This window comes from Solea solea, chromosome 13 (genome assembly GCF_958295425.1).
Source record: "Solea solea chromosome 13, fSolSol10.1, whole genome shotgun sequence".
NCBI classification, from domain to species: Eukaryota; Metazoa; Chordata; class Actinopteri; order Pleuronectiformes; family Soleidae; genus Solea; species Solea solea.
Window position 1 is genome coordinate 12,168,164 of NC_081146.1, and position 19,869 is coordinate 12,188,032.

The following is a 19,869-nucleotide window of genomic DNA, read 5'->3' on the forward strand; positions in this document are numbered from 1 at the left end:
AGGAGGAGGAGGAGGAGGAGGAGAAGGAGGAGGGCAGTCAGTTTGAGGGGTCGTCCGGTCTGTCGGAACCAGGATCTGCTCACTTTTAAAACCAGTTAGACGCAGGCTTGTCCGGGGCAGAGCTGAGCTGGACGGATGGACACTTTCACCAAGGAGTTTTAAACTTTTATTTATTCCCCCGGACGATTTAAGGGACGGAACAGTGGGAAGAGTTCGTCTGGACTTTGATGTGCTGTTGGACTGTTAAGCTATTAAACACACCCTGGAAGTAACTTTTATTACTAATTTGAAGGACTTTTGTGATTGAGCTTGGCTTTAGCCTTTTGTTTTTTATTAACTTTATTGGAGCAGGCGGGAAAAGTTTCTCCAAAATGGATAAATATGAGGATTTGGGGCTGGAGGCGAGTAAGTTCATCGAGGACCTGAACATGTATGAAGCATCACGGGATGGCTTGTTTCGCACGAGGAGGGATGCAGGAAACAACCCGGACTTTGAGGAGACGCGGAAAGTCTTTGCCTCTAAAATGACTAAAATCCACATGCAGAAACACCAAGAGGAGATGGCAAAGAACCACCAGGCTATTAAGATGAATGGCGGTCATAGCGGTGCGTATTACACCAAAGACAGGCCGCCCATCAACAGTTACAGACAGCCGGGTGAAGCGGCGGCGAAGCCCCCGATACTCTCTGGTCCTGTGTCGGGAACCGCGGGTCAGTATGCTCCGTTTGACGGCCATAAACACCACACAGGCATTCAGCAGGAACTCCCAGCAGAACGGGCATATGGCTACGGAAACAGTTACGATAATAAAGAGCCACATTCCTGCCAGCGTAACACTCCTACTCCCCCCAGCAGCCCAGGAAACGCGCCTCTCAGTGCGCCCACACATGCTCGACACCCTGTCAGTCAGCCGTCGGTCTGGGCCCCGTGCAGAGAGAACCAGCTTCCCACATCGATACCTGGCTCTGAGAGCTGCCCTGCCCCTCAGCAGCAGCTAATTCCTGCACCCCCCATCAACACTAGTCTCCCACCAAAGCAGAATCAGGCTGTGGCTCCTTCTATGAACCAGAGTCCACCCTCCTCAGCCAGAGGATGGGCTGCTGGAGAGCTTTCTGGAGCAACCCAGCCAGACCTCATCTCTGCCCTGCCTCTGAGTGCCTTTACAGGGGGAGCAGATTTCCATGGTCACCAGGAGCAGCAGCAGCCCTCCACACAGCCTGCAGCCCATTATGCACCACCTTCTCCAACTTTAAGACCCCCCACTAGCCATAATGGTCCTGCAACAGCTTCCCTTGTCCATCTAGCACCGTCTAAAACACCTCATCCAAAGGTGCAGGTGGCATCTGCTGTCTTGAACCATGGTCATGCCTCCAAAAACAGCAGCCAGGGTCAAGGTCAGAGCCAAACACCTAGCTATGGACAGGCTACCAGTGCTGAACCTGAAGTCCACCTGTGTTCTCCCAAGTCTGTCCAGCTTCCTTGTCAATCTCTCCTTGCACAACCGGCTGAACTGGGGCCTTCATCTGCTGAAATAAAATTGGAAACTCTCACTAAACGTCTGGAAAAAGAAATGGACGCCCTCCCAAAGGCAGACTACTTTGGTAAGACTTTCTATCCCACTACCACCACCAACACCAACAAGAAGGCTTCTGTCAGTTAGACCACTGCTGTGAGGCTCTTTGAGAGACATAACTGCCCACTCACAGCTCAGAACATACATCCACTTGTCTCAAATATTTCATATTTACACATGCAAACACTGTCATTCTTTGTCATCATTTTTTTTTCATCTTTACTGCCTCATTCAGAGTTATCTCAGTTATCTAATCTCTTTGTTTGGTGGGATTCCCAACAGTCTTTGTTGATAAAACAGTTGAATTTATTAGGGCAGATTGTGTTGGTGTTTTCTACTGTGAAATGCAGACAGAGACATTTTTGTTTTTTTAATTTGTCACATGTTAAGTACTTGATTGCCTGCCCTGTTGGCAGCTGCAGCAAACCCTTTAGGAGTAAAAAGTGTTGGCAAAGACAGACAGGAGAAAGTTACCCCCCTTATCTCCTCCCAGAAATGTAATGGTTTACTACTACTGATGACTTAATAACTTATCAACATGAGTTTATCACTTCAGCCAAGACAGTGCTCCGTTGTCTCTTCTCAGTGATTGACATTAACTTTTTATGCCAACGATGTCCTATACAAGCACATTACTCATTACATTTTGCGAGCATGCCATTTGTGCTTGTTCGTGTGATGTGCACAAAGAAAACAATAATGAACAACCACAGCTCATTAGAAACAAATAACCATGGCTGCCCATCATCAGCAGAATGCCTTTGCTCATTATAGTGCTTGTAGTACCTCAGCTGCCCTACCTCCATCACAGAAACAGTCAGGAAATTAATGGAACACAACATGTAGATAGAATATACTGAATGCTCCTGAGTGTGTGTTTGTGGTAGTTTGGAGTCAAGGCCATTCATGAAAAAGGGATGTCCTGCTTTGGGAAAACAGAGGAGCGAGTTGTGAGATGGGTGACATTAGATTTGAAGCTACTAAGGATCCCCATTCCACACTCACACACATCAACATATGCATACACGAGGAATTTCTTGCTGCAATACCATGACAGTAACTGTCAGCCCTCCTCAGTTTGCCATGTGCTTATATTGGTGTGTAAGGGAAGATGTTCTGGAGTATGTCATGTCACAACCAGGCTCATAAATAGCACAGCAATGTGAATAGTACAGATGTGTGGGGGAGCTCAGTATGCAGTAGGTTTTAAAGTACCACTGAATATCGAATGTCGTTTCTCTCACACACACACACACACACACATACACATTCCCACGTAGCCCACACGTGGTTTCTGCGAGGAGTTTCCCACCAGAACATGGCTCATCCTCTGAGTCATGCTTTGGTCCTAGAAAAAACTTGTGTAGGCAAGCTTTCTTCACAAACCCAAGCGTCATTATAGTTCTGCATAGAAATAGACGCCGCATTCTACTAATGTTTCAGCACATTTGGGGCTATTGTCACATATTGTTTTCTAAAGCCCCTTTATATTTGAGAGAAGTTAAAGTCAACAACTCTGCATCCTTTCCTTTGCTCGTACTATGGTGCCTGTTTAGCTAATCCAGAGATCTGTGTTTACAAGGCCTGGATCAATCGGAGATCCTGACCGTACATCGAGTATATGACTGACATAAATGCAGCCGGAGGTTCTGGGAAAATGAGTCAGTTGCCAAATGGCTGCACCAAGGGAACGCTGAGGAATGTCTGAAGTGAGCGAGCAAGGAATTTTAGAAATGGGGTCTTAAGATAAATGTTGGGGGGGACAAGTTTAGAGGTGCCTGTGGTAAAGCTGAATGGATGAGGAGGCAAAATGAGAGATTTAGGGGCAAGTTCATGAACGTGTCTTTGTCCTTTGCCACAACAGTCTGAGAGGATGTGAGATTTATAGACAAGTCAATCCAAGAGAGGATAAGTGGAGGGACATCCCAGTGATCTGCTTCCCTCCCCCCGGACACACACACACACACACACACAAACACACACACACACACACACAGTAGAGCATTTAGTGTTGTGTTAAGATGGATGATTAATTTATCCCATCTGGCTGAGAATTGGAAAGCTTTGTCTTAACTCTTCCCAGGGACTCTTGGCTCTGACTGTGGCGGGCTTTTGGAGGCTTGCGATTAAGTGCACATTAGAGAGAGAGGGAGAGAGACAGATAGAGATCATGTGATCCCATATATGTATCAGTGGCTGTTTGACTATAAATATATACCCTACAGTTTTTTGATTGATTTATTATGTGGTGTCATGTCTGGCTGTTTTGGCCATTTGCCAGAAATAAGAATTTAAATAAGAAATTAAAATTCCAGTGAGTCCGAATTAGTGACATCTAATGGTGAGACCAAATATTGCAACAAATAGAGGACTCCTCAACTCACCCTCCCTTTTCCAAGTATGCCGTGGAACTACGGTGGCCTTTGCATTCCAGAAAGCATGTTGTTGTTGTTTTTGTTTGAGTAGGCTTCAGCATCAAAATATAAAACACCACTATTGGCTGCTGTAGAAACACGGTGGCACAAGATCCTTAAAACAATGCCCTTGCCTACAGTACACATACACGTCTTATTGTGTAGCTACACAAACCAAAAATGTTTTGTTTGAAAGCAATTATACACTTCTGCAAACATAGTTAGTGGTACTATTGTGTATTCATTTTCTACCAACTTTTAAACCCTCCTAAATGTAACAAACTGGACCTGTGAGTTGGCAGTGGATCCATGTATTAAATATTTCACTACACAGTACATGTTTATGAATGAGACCTTGATACTTCTGCCCAGTATTTATACTGTATCAGTTAGTGTCAAAGTCAAATCTGAAATAATTTTGTTTGTCAGTGGCATACTGGCATTTTGCAAGCAGCCCTCTTCTGGGGTTTTTGGCAGCTAGGTGTGTGTGTGTGTGCGTGTGTGTGTGTGTGTGTGTGTGTGTGTGTTAGAGTATTTGGTGGGGTGGGGGTGGTGGTGTTAGGAGGTGTGTAGTTTTGGCTCCATGTTTTGCTTCCCCTCCCCCCACTTGCAGCCATAAGTCAGGCCCCAGAATAATCACACTGTTTTGGAATACGGGACATAGGCCAAAGGCAAGTTTGCAGTGGCCCAGCCTGTGAGGAGGTTTCTTCTGAAACAAGGACTTTTTGGTGCCCAACCGGAAAAGAGAAGGGGAAAATTACCTTAACTGCATTTTTGGGCTCACAAATTAGACCTATAAATATTTAAAGGAAAAACGTCCATGACCTGGTGTCAGCCTGCAAAAGTACTGTACTGTATGATACTGTTCTGTACCCCTCACCTGAGAATGTGTTCTCTGATGTGAACTCTTTGTTGTAAATATTTAAAAAAGAAAAATGCAGAAAGACTGTAATTAATTTGAGCAGTTTAAGAGCATGACTACTTTGTTGTGTTTTCATGTAAACAAAATGGCTTACATAAGACCTGCATTCTTTTGCTTTCCTATAATATCCCTCTACTATCTCTAAATCATCTTTCCAGCCATTGGGGCCCCCAATGATGTGTCCTCTGTTGTGGCATTAGGAGAGGCTTTAGTTGAATTATATACATATATATATATATAGCCCTACTGTACAGTATATTGAATAACCAACTGTAAAAATATAGCTGTGTGTGTTTTTGGGGGGGACGAAGCTGCGCGATGTGTGAGCTGTATAAACTGGAAACAGAAGTTTCTTTGTCAGTATTTTAGGAGGACCAGGGCAGGGCTCTTCTGCTGAGCTAGATTTAGTCTCCAGGGAGTTTTTCTATAAAAACTCACACACACACTAAAAGAGAAACTCGTGGTCCTGTTTTCGACATGCATTAAAGCTGTTTTCACCTCATTTGCTGTTTAACTTAATTCTCATTTGATGTTAGCTAGCTGACACCCCATCAGTGGCAGCATTGATTGGGCTTCTCACTCTTCATTATCCATGTGTCACCTCTCTAAACACGCCTCATCGTACGGCTCACTCAGAGGGAGAGATGGAGATGAACAGAGGGGTCAGGAGAATCCTAAGTACATCGATCACATGGAAACCTTGTGCTGCTCATGAGCTTTCCAGAGTCAGAGGAGCAATTATGTAATTTGTTTGTATGAGCTGGTTTTCTTTGGTAGCGGTTACCTTTAAATGTTTGGGGCTGTTATTTTAATGTTATTCAAATATTTTTTTTCTCTCCACGTCTGTTACAAATGTTTTTGGCTTAGATGAGCGAGTCGAGTAACATTAATTGGACTGATGTCTTGCCATGAAGGGACACTGATTTGTCTGTGTTGTTAACACTGTGAATTTTTTTTAATCCTAGTCTATTAACAGTTTTCCCATTTGCTTACTGAGCCAAGTCAAATAAGCAAATAGTGATATATTTCCCCTTTCAATGATACAGTCTGCAAACCAGTTTCCTGACTTATGTTTCTTTTGTCCATATCCATTGTTTATGCTTGATTTAATCTGGATCAGCAGCGACACAATTTTCTTTCTTTATCCTGTTACATAATAAACTAGACCTAGATTTAAACTTGAATAGGACACTGGCCTTAGACTTTGGACCTCACAGTATGATTAACCTCCATAGGTGACTGTAGTTTTGTCTTAAAATCATATTATATCCCACGAAATGCCCTAATTGTTTTAGCAAATCTCTAATTACACAAATGTGCAACATTTCTGACTGTGATATTCTGTGTTGTGTTGCAGGAGCCTGTGTTAAGTGTAACAAGGCGGTGTATGGAGCAAACCAGGCCTGCCAGGCCATGGGTAGCCTCTACCATGACAGCTGCTTCACCTGCAGTGCCTGTAGTAAGTACACACACACACATACACCACACGTCTTCACTTAGTCCATTCAGACACATTCACATTTCCGTTCTCCCTCGATTCACATGTAAAGCTCATGTCACCTTCAGACTAATAGGCTGCCAAAGACCTTGTTCTCTTGAATGGAAGTGATGTCCTCTTGTTCAGTCATTCACTGCCCTGAGCAGAAACACACAATTACTCAGGGATTACTGTCCTTTACTGCTGGTGTTTGGTTTCTGGGTGTGCCAGTCACTCCTCTGGCCCACACAAAGACAAACATAGCGAGACAGTTTTCTTTTTTTTTTGCAGATCTAATTCATTTTTCTGTCAATTCACTAACATGTATTATGAAATCATGCACTATGTAGTATGCATACGATAAATCCTGTGTATTTTGAAGCAGAAGCAGAAATAGAGCAGCTTTAAAACCACAGATCATCGTAAACAAGGATAAGTGCATGTGTATTGCGTGACATCCTTTATGACAAAAGCATGTTTTGCAGCAACTAGTACCCGGTCATTAAAACCACTTTACAACAATAGGCTACATCCATACTACTAAGTTTTCATATGAAATAGGCATTTGCAGATAAAAACAATCAATGTCCAGACAAGTGTTCATATTTACACACCTAAAAATGTGCATCGTTTGATTATTCATACACACTGGGTGTGTGTGTGCCACTCTGAACAGGAAGCTGAATCTTTCCTCTGCAGTTGTTTGCTTAGTTTTAGAAAGTACAACAAACAAGAAGCGACAATGATGAGACGTCAGAGCAGGGATTTCTGTTGTGAGATTTACGACAAGGTCAAACTAAGTCTGGGTGATGTGGCCAAAAACCCTTTTTTTGACAATTGTGTGTCATGTAATTAATCGTAGATGTTAGTGGAGCTTTTCCTTCACAGCTGATAGTCAAGCTTTTGCTGATAAGAACCAATCAGCAACGGAGATTGAAGGTAACTGAAAATAAAAATGGAGTGGATGTAGCCAGAGTGATGCATGGCATTGATACTGTACTCTGTGGCAGAAACAATTCAGAAATTCAGTTAAAAGAAACTACATATTGTGCTTGGTGGAAGAGCTGACCTTTTATATTTGTCTTGACATATTCTTCTTACATAAAAAATAATACAGGTCAAGTAATATAACAGTTACACCTCTCTTTCCTGAACTATGTGGACAATAACTTCGCCCAGACTTGTGTATTGTGTGTCAGTTTGTGTAGTTTCGCTGGGACAGTACGCTGTTCAGCGTTTTGTTTTTGTTTGTCCATTTATTAATTTTGCTTGACCAATGAGTGACCTCAGCTGAGCTTCATCACCCTGGCAGCGCTGTCTGGTGAATAACTGACCTGTAACGCCCAGCCTGTAAAACACATCACACCTGAAAAATGCATTCTTCACTTTGACCAATTAAAATGCCTTTTCCATTTATGGTGGCTATGTGGAGTAATTGTGGCACGTTGATGACCTCTGTTAAGACCCGTCGTCATGCAGCACCTTTGACCTGATCTTTTGTGTTTTGTGTTTCTTTACTCTTCCTTCTTGTGTTTGTGTGTGTCTGTGTTGTCAATGTGAAAAGATGGAGTGGAGGAGATGTTGTCAGACAGGGTCAGAGTGAAATTGATTTCTAAACCAGGGTGGTTGGTTTTGCACATCACATACCTCTCATACTTTGTTCCATGTGAGGGCATAAGGGTTGTGTTTGCTGTGAGCGGGCTCAGGGAAAAGCATCTCAGCCTGGGAGGAATGCAGGCAAGGGGGCCCTCAGTGGGTCGGCTCCAGGAGGACACTGGTGATGTTATGTCAGCTGGGGGTGTAGGGTACAGAGCAGCGAGATCAGTCAGTGGGAGCACTGCTACATACACATTTGCCTACACAGTAAACACATTTATTCCTTCAAATATTTTACAAGGCATCCCTTCATCTTCCTTTCCTTCAGTTGCATAACAAGTCTCTCTGACTGTGAACCCCCTTCATGCTCTTACTCCACTAGTTGCCCCCCAAGGTTAGAGCCAAGAGAACATTCCTGAAGGTTAGAGGCGCTCAGGCTGCATGTCTGGGATTCAGTTCTTCGCTGCAGGGGGGCTTCCTTCGAGGGGTGGGCCCTTCTAGGTTAAACATTGACTTTTAACAAAGTGGTCCAATTTCAATTTGTATGTAACATGAATTTCAGGGCGTGCATTTAGTGTAATGTGTTATAAGTAGCACCTATCTCAGCTTCTGCTTTCTCAATACCAGCTTCTCCACTGTCTTTGCAGAATTTAAACAAACATCTGACTGGTCCTGAATCCACAGGTATGTTAACATCTGGTGGGTAGCGTGTCAGAGCCTTGACCAAAGGTCCCAGGTGCTGTTTATAGTCAAAGAAATGCCGGTCTGAATGACCAACGGAGAGAAAAACATGCATCGATATACACCGGCTACTTGATTAGATACACATGACACATACTGAAGTGTTACTAGATGCAGCCAGTGTGGTCTTCTGCTGCTATAGTCCATCTGCTTCAGGGTTTGATGTGTTGTGTTTTTTCTTTTCTCTTTTTCAGACCATTGTCTGGAAACCCCAGCGATGGTTGCTTGTGTAAATCCATTCTGGTGTTTGGTTTGAACTTCAGCAAGTCATCTTGACATTTTCTATACGCCTAAATCCACTGAGATCCTACCATGTGTTTGGTTGTTTAGATATTTGCACGAACAAGCAGTTGGAACACTGTACCTAATAAAGTGGCTGGTGAGTGTCGCTAGAATGGCAGCAGATTACTTCAACTGGGACTTAATCTCAGTGTAAAGTCTACAAACGTGAACTTCAAAGAAAAGACGTGGGTTGTTATGGTGAAATGTGTCACTTTACTCAAAGGAAGAACAGTATTAAGACTCATGGATGTCAGGGTCACCGTGACCTGCTTATTTTCCCGAATGAGATTATATAGGGGAGTTTAAAGAATGTTTTAATTTTAAAATGGCATGTGTTTTGTTCTGTCGCTCAGGTATTTTACATTTTTATTAAAGTGCAAAGTCACACTTTGTACTGGTGCTTTTCAAATAGTCAGCCCTGGCTCCTGACTTTAATTAAGCTCTTATCTTCCTGCAAAGGCCGCACAGAGCTTTCCTTCTCTGACACATGAAGAGGAAAAAAAAGACAGTGAAGGAATGTGAAGAAGCGCTGTAGTCCATATGCCACTTTCATCCCCTTTATCTTTCCCTTTTTCCTGGGTGGACACAGTTCCATGACTGTCTGTCAATCACTGTTGAAGGCCAGTTCAATGTCACATGCTAATCACAATATTATGTGAGCCTTGACTAAGTCTTGGTTCCAGGTTGACCATTTTTATTCTACGTTTTCTACCGCTTCCCCAGTCCGGGTCACCAGTCAGCAGTCTCAGTAGCGAGGCCCAGACTCTCCTATCCCCAGTCACCACAACCAGCTTTCCTGGTGGGACACTAAGGCCAACCGAGAGATATAATCTCTCCAGGGTGTCCTCGGTCTGCTCGGGGGTCTCCCGTTGGTTGGGCATGCCCAAAACACCTCCCCAGGGAGACTCCAGGAGGCTTCCTGACCAGACACCGGAACTAATTCATTAACTCCTCTTGATGCGGAAGAGCAGCGGCTCGACTCCAAGCCTCTGCCGAATGTCCGAGCTTCCCACCCTCTCTCTTAGGGTGAGTCACCCTGTGGAGCAGTCTTCTTCTTTCTGTCACTACACACAGTTTGTGCCCGTAGGTGACGGTTGGAACATAGATTGAATGGTAATTTGAGAGGTTTACCTTTTGACTCAGCTCCTTCTTCACCACAACGGACTGCATCACTGCCCCAATCACCTGTCAATCTCAATCTCTCTCTCTCCACTCTCACCTTTTTATTCTATAATAGATGATGTAATTGTGAAGAACTGGTACAGAGAGCTTTAATGTGCCATTTATTTGAATGTATGAGAATGAATCATGGGGTTTTTGTTTTTCCGTAGTTGTTATTTCTATATTCAATTAAAAGAAAAACGGTTTCATATTCACCTTTTGCCCCTTCAGACAGTCAAGTGATGTCCATTAATTCACTGTCTCGTCAACCTATTTGACTGTGCTCTTTGTCTTCATAATTAGATGGAAAATTATTAAGTTTGATCAATGACGAATCAGAACAGCTTGGGCTGTGTTTTCTAGCGGTTAAAATGTGTGATTCTGAAAGATACAAGTGATAAACAGAGCACGAGATGGGAGATAAAGAAGGCTCCTGTTCACCAAGGTTAACCCCCTCCTTCCCCTTCCCCTCCCTCACCTCCCCACTCAGAAAATGTGAGGAATGTTCCCTCTTCCTGTGGGACCTGGGCAAGAATAGCTAAGTGAATTGAGTGGGGAAGATTTGCTGCCTCTGTGTGTTGCCATCAGAAGCCAGATCCAGACCGTAGAACGATTAACGCGCACAGACAGGCAGGAAGTACAACCCGCATGTGGAAAAGACACCAGAGAGCAACAGAGAAGAATAGCATTGGGTTGTTGTTGGTCCAGACCTGTGGCTGCCTTGAAATCCAATAGAGCAGAATGTTTAATATGTTGCACCTGTCCATTTAATCAGCATTTCCCCCCTCACGTGTTTGATCCAGATGTATTCCTTGTCCTGCTGTGTCCCAGCAATATCATATTAAGACACCAGCCCTCCAAAGATGTTTATTTGATTTATCTTCCATGGATTCAGCAGGATATAATGAATATTACAAGAGGATCCATGGTCTTTGAATGGCTGTAATTAATCACCATCGGTCTGCATTAGTGCTGTAATTATTTTTTTTATAAGATTGGGACCAATGGCTTTGAAAAATGTTCCACATATACACGTCCACGTCTTCTGACTGACTCACGTTTTCTGGCCTGTCCTAGTCTTGTCTCTTAATGATCACAAAACACAAGCAGGTTTTTGAGATTTCCTGGTGAAGATGCTGCCTTTTCCTGTCTCAAGTAAAATGAACTTATTGCATTTTGTGTGTTTCCGCAGGTCGAAGACTCAGAGGGAAAGCTTTCTACTATGTCGGAGGGAAGGTTTTCTGTGAAGAAGACTTCCTGGTGAGTGGTCAATGCACAATCAATACTTAGCTTACCTCTGCTGATGGTGGTGTCAAATGTCTTTATAATTGTGATTAACAAGGACGCGTCACTTAAAAACTGCAATTATTGGTGTTATTAATGTTTAGTACTTCCACATCCCACAATATTTTATATTAGCATTAATATTGAATACACAATTTAGGTGAGAGATTTTCACCCTGTGGCCCAGTTTCCAACGTCTAATGCAGATGATTCATATCACTTTCCTCCCTTGGGTGGGACTGGAAAAGGGTCAGTCATTGGAGAAGCATCTTTTCTGTAGTTAATAGGGTGAAGGGCTGGCAGGTCATTCCCATTAAAGCAATATGGTTTAACTACTTAGCAGAAGTGGAAAACTTCCAGTGTGTAATCATAGCACGTTCAGTAAGCACTCCTGAATCTTTGCGTAATTTGCCACCGATGTGAGAACATTGTGTTCCCGTTTGTTTTATTGTAAGTAATTACCCAAATCACCCGTTTATTTATACCATAATTTGCCTTATGTGTGTTTACCCCAGTAGCCCTCTTTATATAAAACCTTTATCTAATATTCATTCCATCAAAAGCTTACTGTTACTCATTTAAGATTAAATACAATTTTATAATTAAATTTGCTCTGCTCCCGCCATGTGTTGTTAATTATGTCTGCACTTCGGCCTCATTGGCTAGTGTGCCCATTCCTCACTGATGCTGCTCATAACAAGAAATAATAAAGCCAAACCGTCAGATATTCAAATATTGTATCAGTTAAATATCAATCTCAAAGAAACACTCTGAAGGTACAAATGGTTATTTTACGTGATTCTAAGGAGGGATTTTAGTGGAGCCACTCATGCAAAGCTACATGTGCTCCTTCAAATAATGCCTGGAAGACACAGTGGAGATGTTTAGTACTTAGTCTGGAACAGAGTGCCAGAGATTCAGTCATCCATTGAAGCACCAAATTCCAATGACCTCACTGTCGTTTTCTCTCTCTCTCTCTCCGTCTGTTGAAGTACTCTGGTTTCCAGCAGTCTGCGGACAAGTGCAACGCTTGTGGACATCTGATTATGGACATGGTATGTGTCTACTTCATCTCAACAGTTGTGCGTTCTTGTGTGTGCACATGTGTGTTGGGGGGGGATCTGAGCCAGGTGATCTCAGCAGAAACTTTGTGTTACATCACCTTGAAGGAGCTTTCGCTAGCTACATCTGGATAAACGCTCAGGAGGAAGCACTGATTCTGCATGTGCATTTCTGTCTGTCTCCCTCTGTCCCTCCCTCCCTCCCTCCCTTTCAGTCACTCACTCACACACGCAAGCAGATTTGAACAGAACTATAACCAGTTAATGTCTAACCCTAAACTCAACCTAACCTCAATTCAAATCTTACCCTTAAACTTAGGAAGTTCCTCCTCAGGTTTTCAATGTTTATGCCATAAAAGGTCCACAAGTGGTAACAAATACACAGTATACACAAGTATACACAGTATATATACACACAGACAGACATATAAAGCATGTTATCAGGGGATGTTATGACATGACTTCTCGATGTTGATGTCTCAGTTTTTACTGTGCTGCTAAATCAGTTTCTGAATCAAATTGGAGATGACCTAATGTCAGATACAGAGAAAAACATTTTATTCACCTGGATTTCAGTTCTGCCAGATAATTGTGTTTTTCACATTCTCTAATTTGCATGCTGAATTTTTATGTGTGATTACTCAGTGCTCTTCATAAGCTTATTCTAAAATGTGTACATTTCATGTTTCCAGACAGCGTTTGAATATTTCTCTAAAGGCAAAAATGGCTTTGTTTCTTTCGGATACTAATATTGAGGAAATGAGTAGCCGCAGAATGAAATAGAGTATTAATTTCCGGATATTCTACACTCATCTCTTTATAGATTCTGCAGGCCCTCGGGAAGTCCTACCACCCGGGCTGTTTCCGCTGCGTTGTCTGTAATGAAAGCCTTGATGGAGTGCCCTTCACCGTAGACACCGAAAATAAGATCTACTGTGTCAAAGACTACCACAGGTGAGTGTCACTTGTTACCAAGTAGTTCAAAATAACACGAGTTCACGACCTGAATTTATCTGGGTTAAATTAGTTCAACATGACGCTGGCCAAAATGTCTCGGTTTCATATTCCACAGTTAAATCACAGTGCAGCCTCTTAACTCTCCTGCCACTGCAGCACCGGGTTGAGGAGGTCTGCACAGGCTGGGCGGGTCAAGTTTCTCCCTGACACGTGTGGCAGACACATGAGAACTGTAGTCGGGGATGAAAGGGGAGTTCAGAATGCTCAGTCAAAGATGTGAAGAGAGGCGTGTGGCTAAGTCTCCTCTCATTTAAAGTCAACATTCTCCGAAGAGCAAATACAGATCTTTTGATGTCTGAGTGTGAAATCAAAGTTTTGTGTGTGAGGAAAATAGATTATTTTATTAGTCACTTTTGGAAACAATGCTTGGATATTAATTATCAACGGCATTATTAATCACCTGGAGTATCTCCACAGTTACAGCTGTTCTCCTCTCTTCATGGGACATATTGTACTGCACAGCTGAGCACTTGGCTGATCACCATCTGGCAGCTCCCACATGTGCTCTACGCTGATTAAACCAGACAAACCTTATTGTGTATACAGTGTTTGTGTGTGTTTGACTCTTAGCCACAGTTTTGCCCATCCACACTGAGAGGCCTTTTGTTATTCCCTTGGACATCCAGGTGCCAGCCATGTGTGTGGAAATAATGCATCCATTTAGCCTTTTGTTTTCCTCATTGTTTTTTGGATTAGGGGGAATCACGTGTGTGAGGGAAAGCCAGCACATCTGCAAACCTGGCATCTGAATCTAGTCACAGTCAGGAGAAAAAGGAGGGGGAGGATAAATCACTTTTGCAGGGACCTTGAATATGGACTGTAACCTTTATTTTCTTAAATCCGTGTAATTCAGTCATTTGAGTCCAGGTCAAACAATCTGCTTCCATCTCCCTCTCACAGAGTCCTGGCCCCTAAATGTGCCGCCTGTAAGCAGCCCATCCTGCCTTCAGAGGTAAGACAACATTAGCCTGTGTTTAGATAAGAATTTCATTGTACAGGGAAACGTGTTTCTTTACTGTGCATATGACAATAAACACTTTGAATCTTGAATATCAATATTGTTATGTTTTTGCCATACCTTCATCCTGAAAAAGGATACTTTTATACATAAATATCCTTTGACATGTATATAATTATGATTACGGTTTGTTTTGGTATTTTGGTATGGTTTTTTAGATTATATGATTTGTGTTAGTGGTTACTGTAGCACACTAATATTGAGATAATAAGTATAACACCACTCACGGTTTCATCCGTTTCACACATCAGTGAGTGCATTATGTATTTTGTGAGAGTTTGCTCCTGGCAGCACACATTATTATGTCCTGTTACAGCTCCAGAATGTGTTAGTTGAATATTTATTATACTTTTGGAATGTCATGGCTTTACACATGAGCCGTATGAAGTACGATAACATTACATTAAAGGATTGAGATAGAAAATAACCTGCAGTAAAATGTCTTGGATGGATGGATGGATGGATTCTAACTGCGGATGTTGAGGTTCAGGTTCATGATCGGAACTTGAACTTCTCAGCTACCGCAGTAAGCTAAATCTGGTAAATAATACTTTTATCGTCATACTTTTTATTTACACACATTTACATATACACAGCTGACTCTGATACAGAACACAGAAAGACCCTTGGTTTAACCGGGTTCTGAACTGGCGACCTTCTTGCTGTGAGGTAACAATGCTAGCCATTCCATCAGAATTAACCAATATGTAAAATAGAGCGCAAATATCGTCATGGACGTTTTTACTTGAATAGGCAGTGATACAGATACACTATCAGGTGTAGTGTTTTCACATTGAAATGTCATTTAATATGGAGGTCACCTTTAGCTGTGGACATTCAGCAGGCAGGAATCCAGCCGACGGAAACCTAGCTCCTTCTGTTTACTCGCTTATGGACATGTTGTGCACATAGCAAATAAATGAACACAGCCACATTTCCCATTAGAGTACAGGTCTCACAATAGTGTGAGACCTAATATGTCTGTGATTGGATGTGGTGAAAAGGAAGAATGGGAACATAGCAGGTAGCAGTAGGATATACACACACAAACAGACAAAGGAAGTGCTGGCAAAAACAGAGAAATGTCCAAAATTAGAGTTGACTTTGCCGGAATGTCCCTTGGCCTCCCCCTTTAGTAAGCATTGAAGCTGGTATTTAGAGAAGAGGTGATCTGTGTCTGTGTGTGAGTGACTATTGGGTGTGTTGAGGGGAGTTTCCTCTGAGGCTAATATTGTGATATTAAAATCAAAACAAAAACAATGTGGAGGGGCCACACAGTGGTAGTGTGGTTGCTGCTTTGCTTACCTGTCCGTGCTGTGTGAGTGTGTGCGTGAATGGTTGTTCATTTCTGTGTGTTTGCCCTGCGACCCTGGATGGTCTATGTGGAAAAAAAAACTAAGAGCAATCCCACTTAAGATGCAAGATCCAAGATCTCTGTACTTCGTTGTCAACGATGTTGTGTCATTGTCTGCTGTCTTTGACTCCCCGTGGCTCTATTTTGTCTGTATTTTTGTACACCAGTTGAATTTCCAATGAGGGTTCTTTTTTCTTTCAACCGAAAATATAATGAAACTTTATTGATTATTCAGTAGCTGAGTGGGTCTGCGCTTTAAGTAATGATTGTAATTTAGAGGAGCCAGCTCTTGGCTTACATCAACGTCTCCATGCTTTTTACTGATCTGTTGTCAGACTGAGTAGTAGGAACAAAACAAGACCGTTGAATCTCATCTGGTAAGATTGGCTTCAGCTATGTTTGTTCTGTCTGAATTTCTTTGCAGGGATCTGACGAAACCATCCGTGTTGTATCCATGGACAAAGACTATCATGTGGAATGCTACCACTGTGAGGTGGGTAGAAACAAGTCTGGATTCGCTGTAAGAAAAATGAAAACAAGCGTGTTTAGCAGCTCTGAGCCGGAGATCCTCTGAATGGCTCATTAAGAGTAATCATAATGAGTATATTCCCAGTCTTAATCATAGTCTTGGTGATAATTGCGTACTGCTGAGAAGTGCAGGTGTGAGACACTGTCATCATCTCATCATTTTACTCAAGTACCTCTTCTTTTCTTTGCCAGAAGCTGATTGACTGCTGTTCTTCCACTTCATGCAAATAAAAATCAGTGCACTGTTGTTACATTTTTAACTTGTTCAAAATAGAGCATCAACACATCAGATTTCTTTTCTCTGTAAGCAGATTTACTTTTGAAACTGAAAGCCATAAGGCAGATGAAAAAATCTTTTTGATCAGCTGGAGATTCACTAATGACGGGAAATTTAACGCTGAAGTGTGTAGATTAAACAAATGTTCGCCATCCGCTGATTCAATCCGCTGTCCTATGCAGCCATTCCCAAACTTAAGAGTGGGGGGGTCAACTTTGAAATCTGAAAATCCTCTGAGGTTCACACCCAAACTTTGAATCACAACTCTGATTAACACACGAGACTAGGATCAATTATATGTATGTATGTATGTATATATATATATATATATATATATATGTATATATGTATATATATATATATGTGTATATGTATGAATATATGTGTATGTGTATATATATATGTGTTTGTATATATATACAGTATATGTGTGTATATATGTGTGTGTATATATGTATGTATATATGTGTATGTATATATATGTGTATATATGTGTACATGTATATGTATACGTGTGTGTGTGTATATATATATATATATGTATGTATATATATATGTGTGTGTACATGTATATGTACATATTTTACAGCTTAAACTTAAATTTAAAACTTAAAATTTCAAAACTATATTATATTTAATTGCATTTCACGGCCCACCTGCCGTACTGTCACGGTTCACCAGGGGGCCAAGGCCCACACTTCACTGGTCTAATGTGTTCTCACGTTATTGATTAAGTCTGTCAGCTCCACAAGAGACTCCCTGTATTTCCTCATTATCACCATCTCTAGATCTTGTGTCACCTGCTAACATTCCCGTGACGCACACAGGAAGTGATTCATGCCAAACAGTTTCAGAAGTGAACTCGTAATGTTGAGCCGTTTGTTTGGTAAATGCTTCTAGCTCCCTCAGTCAGATTTTCAGATGAAGGACACAGCGTACAAATAATGTTTCATCATTTCTGTTCATGACGACCCAACAGAGGCAGAATAACAACAACGTCAACAAAAGTTACACACTGCAGCTTTAAGTTCTTTGTCAATGTTGATAATAAACCTCTTGTAATTCAGTGCCAGTGGTCAAACATTATAAACCTCTGTTCTCTCTCTCTCTCTTATGCTTGTTTTGTTTAGGATTGTAAGATGGAGCTGAATGATGAGGAGGGTCACCGCTGTTACCCTCTGAACGGCCACCTCCTCTGCCACTCCTGCCACCTGAAACACATGGAGCCTGGCTGCTCCTCTCCTGTCGCAGCCGACTCCTTCTAACACTTGTGCATAAGTGAAGGGCGACACCTGGTGGATTCAATTTAGAACTGCAAAATGCAGGAGAAGACAATATACAATTCTTGTTGTAGAGGATTGGTTGATTTTAAATGTCTCACGTGATACGATGATCTGATGTGGATTTAGACAGGAGTGTTAATGAAGTTTCCATTTTGCAGTAATGAAGTATTTTAATACAGTACAACTCTACTTGGAGTGCAGCGAAGCATTGAGCTGAACCTGCTACAAAGCAACTCAGCACAATTGTTGTTGCTGTGTGATTTCTCTTGAGTTTCATTTGCTTTGGCTGTGTAAATAACTTATTGTCTATTTGTATTAGTTTCACATTCACACTTGTGCTGTTACATTACAGGTCATAGTGATTATTTACAAAAGATACGTGTAGTACATCTCTACATAATCCATGGTTGCCTAATATTGCAGTCGAATACAAAAGAAGATCCACCAAAATAACGATTCAGTCATGTTAACAAGTATAACGTTTCCTCCTCTTTGGAGGAAGGACAAAGAAGTGATGTATATTTATTCATTTAAAAACAAACAAACATACAAAGTGTCTTGTCATTGAATATATCATAATTTTAATCAGTTATTGTGCACTAAGTGTTCTTCTATTTATAGTTTTCTGCGGCCATGCTGACAACACAGACATTCTGTAAAGGGCCTCAGTGAGTTCGACTGCACACAGAGCCAACGTTGTTGTTCATATTTGTCATACGCAAGTATTGGAATGCAATAATTTATATCTCGTAATATTTTCGAAGCACAACCATTTCTTAGAAATGGCATATTCTGCATTTGGCTTTGCCTCTATAAACTGAAAGCTTAAAGGAAACCTGCTGAGGATAACCAAGTTATACAGTTGTTTGGTGAAGAAACGGCTGTGGTTTGTCACATGCAGTCTGGTTCTAAGCACTTACAAGTACATGTGTGAGATGTTTAATGCACCTGTGAAGAGGTTGGTATAAGATCAGTGGATCGATTTCACATTTGAAAACGTATATTTAAATTAAAGGACATACATCATATTCATATACATTTATATACCATATGTTGTAGGTCTACATTCATTTACTTTTGTTTGATTTGCTGTGGGAAGTTCATTTGTGCCGTCCAAGTGTTACTCGTGTCTTCACTTTACTAACTTAATACTTTTATCCTTTTAGGTCATAGTGCTTTCATAGCCAACTGAAAAATGAAAAGCAAACCCGTGTATTCAGACTGTGCTGTAAAGAAAGGATTTAATAAATGCATTGCAATATATTGACTTTCACCTTTTTTCAGACAGTGGAATATTATTTGGTACCGAAGAGTATTAGGGACCAGTGTAATATTTTTTAAAGAAAGTAAAAACTGCCTGAATTCTGAAATTAACAGAAGACTAAAGTCAAAACTGAGATTAAAGGCAGGATTTTGAGAACCCAAATCTTATTATTAATAATAATAATAATAATAATAATAATAATAATAATAATAATAATGATAATAATAATTTTACATACCTTCTCCCTCTTTCGACTGCTTCCTTAGGTGGTCACCACAGCGGATCATCCGCCTCCATCTCACTCCATCCTTCATGTCCTGTCCTCATGTCCTCATGTCCTCCTTCACAACATCCATGAAGCTTCTCTGTGGTTTTCCTCTAAAGCTGCCGCCTCAAGTCATTTAGACAGCACCACTGTCTCCGACCAACACATCAGGCTCACTAACGTTTGTAGACCTTCCCTTCACTCATTTTACAAATAATTACCATCAATTTGTAACATTATGAATTGTTTTATCAGTGTATTAATACATTGTTATGAAGTTTACATTTTACAAAATATTTTCGTATGAAATAACAGAGATGGAAATAACAAATGGAAATCTGTTTTAAAGAT

The 19,869-nt window shown here is 41.4% G+C and overlaps 1 protein-coding gene across 1 annotated transcript; it reads left to right on the plus strand.

The window, feature by feature from the left end:
- The first annotated feature begins 14 nt into the window (after positions 1-14).
- Positions 15-19,252, plus strand: LOC131471839 (LIM domain-containing protein 1). Its single transcript, XM_058648615.1, has 8 exons — positions 15-1,602; positions 6,268-6,369; positions 11,360-11,427; positions 12,444-12,506; positions 13,336-13,466; positions 14,430-14,481; positions 16,326-16,394; positions 17,837-19,252. Exons 1-8 carry the CDS (start codon positions 372-374, stop codon positions 17,969-17,971), a joined length of 1,851 nt encoding a protein of 616 aa, XP_058504598.1. The 5' UTR covers positions 15-371; the 3' UTR covers positions 17,972-19,252.
- The last annotated feature ends 617 nt before the right edge of the window (positions 19,253-19,869 follow it).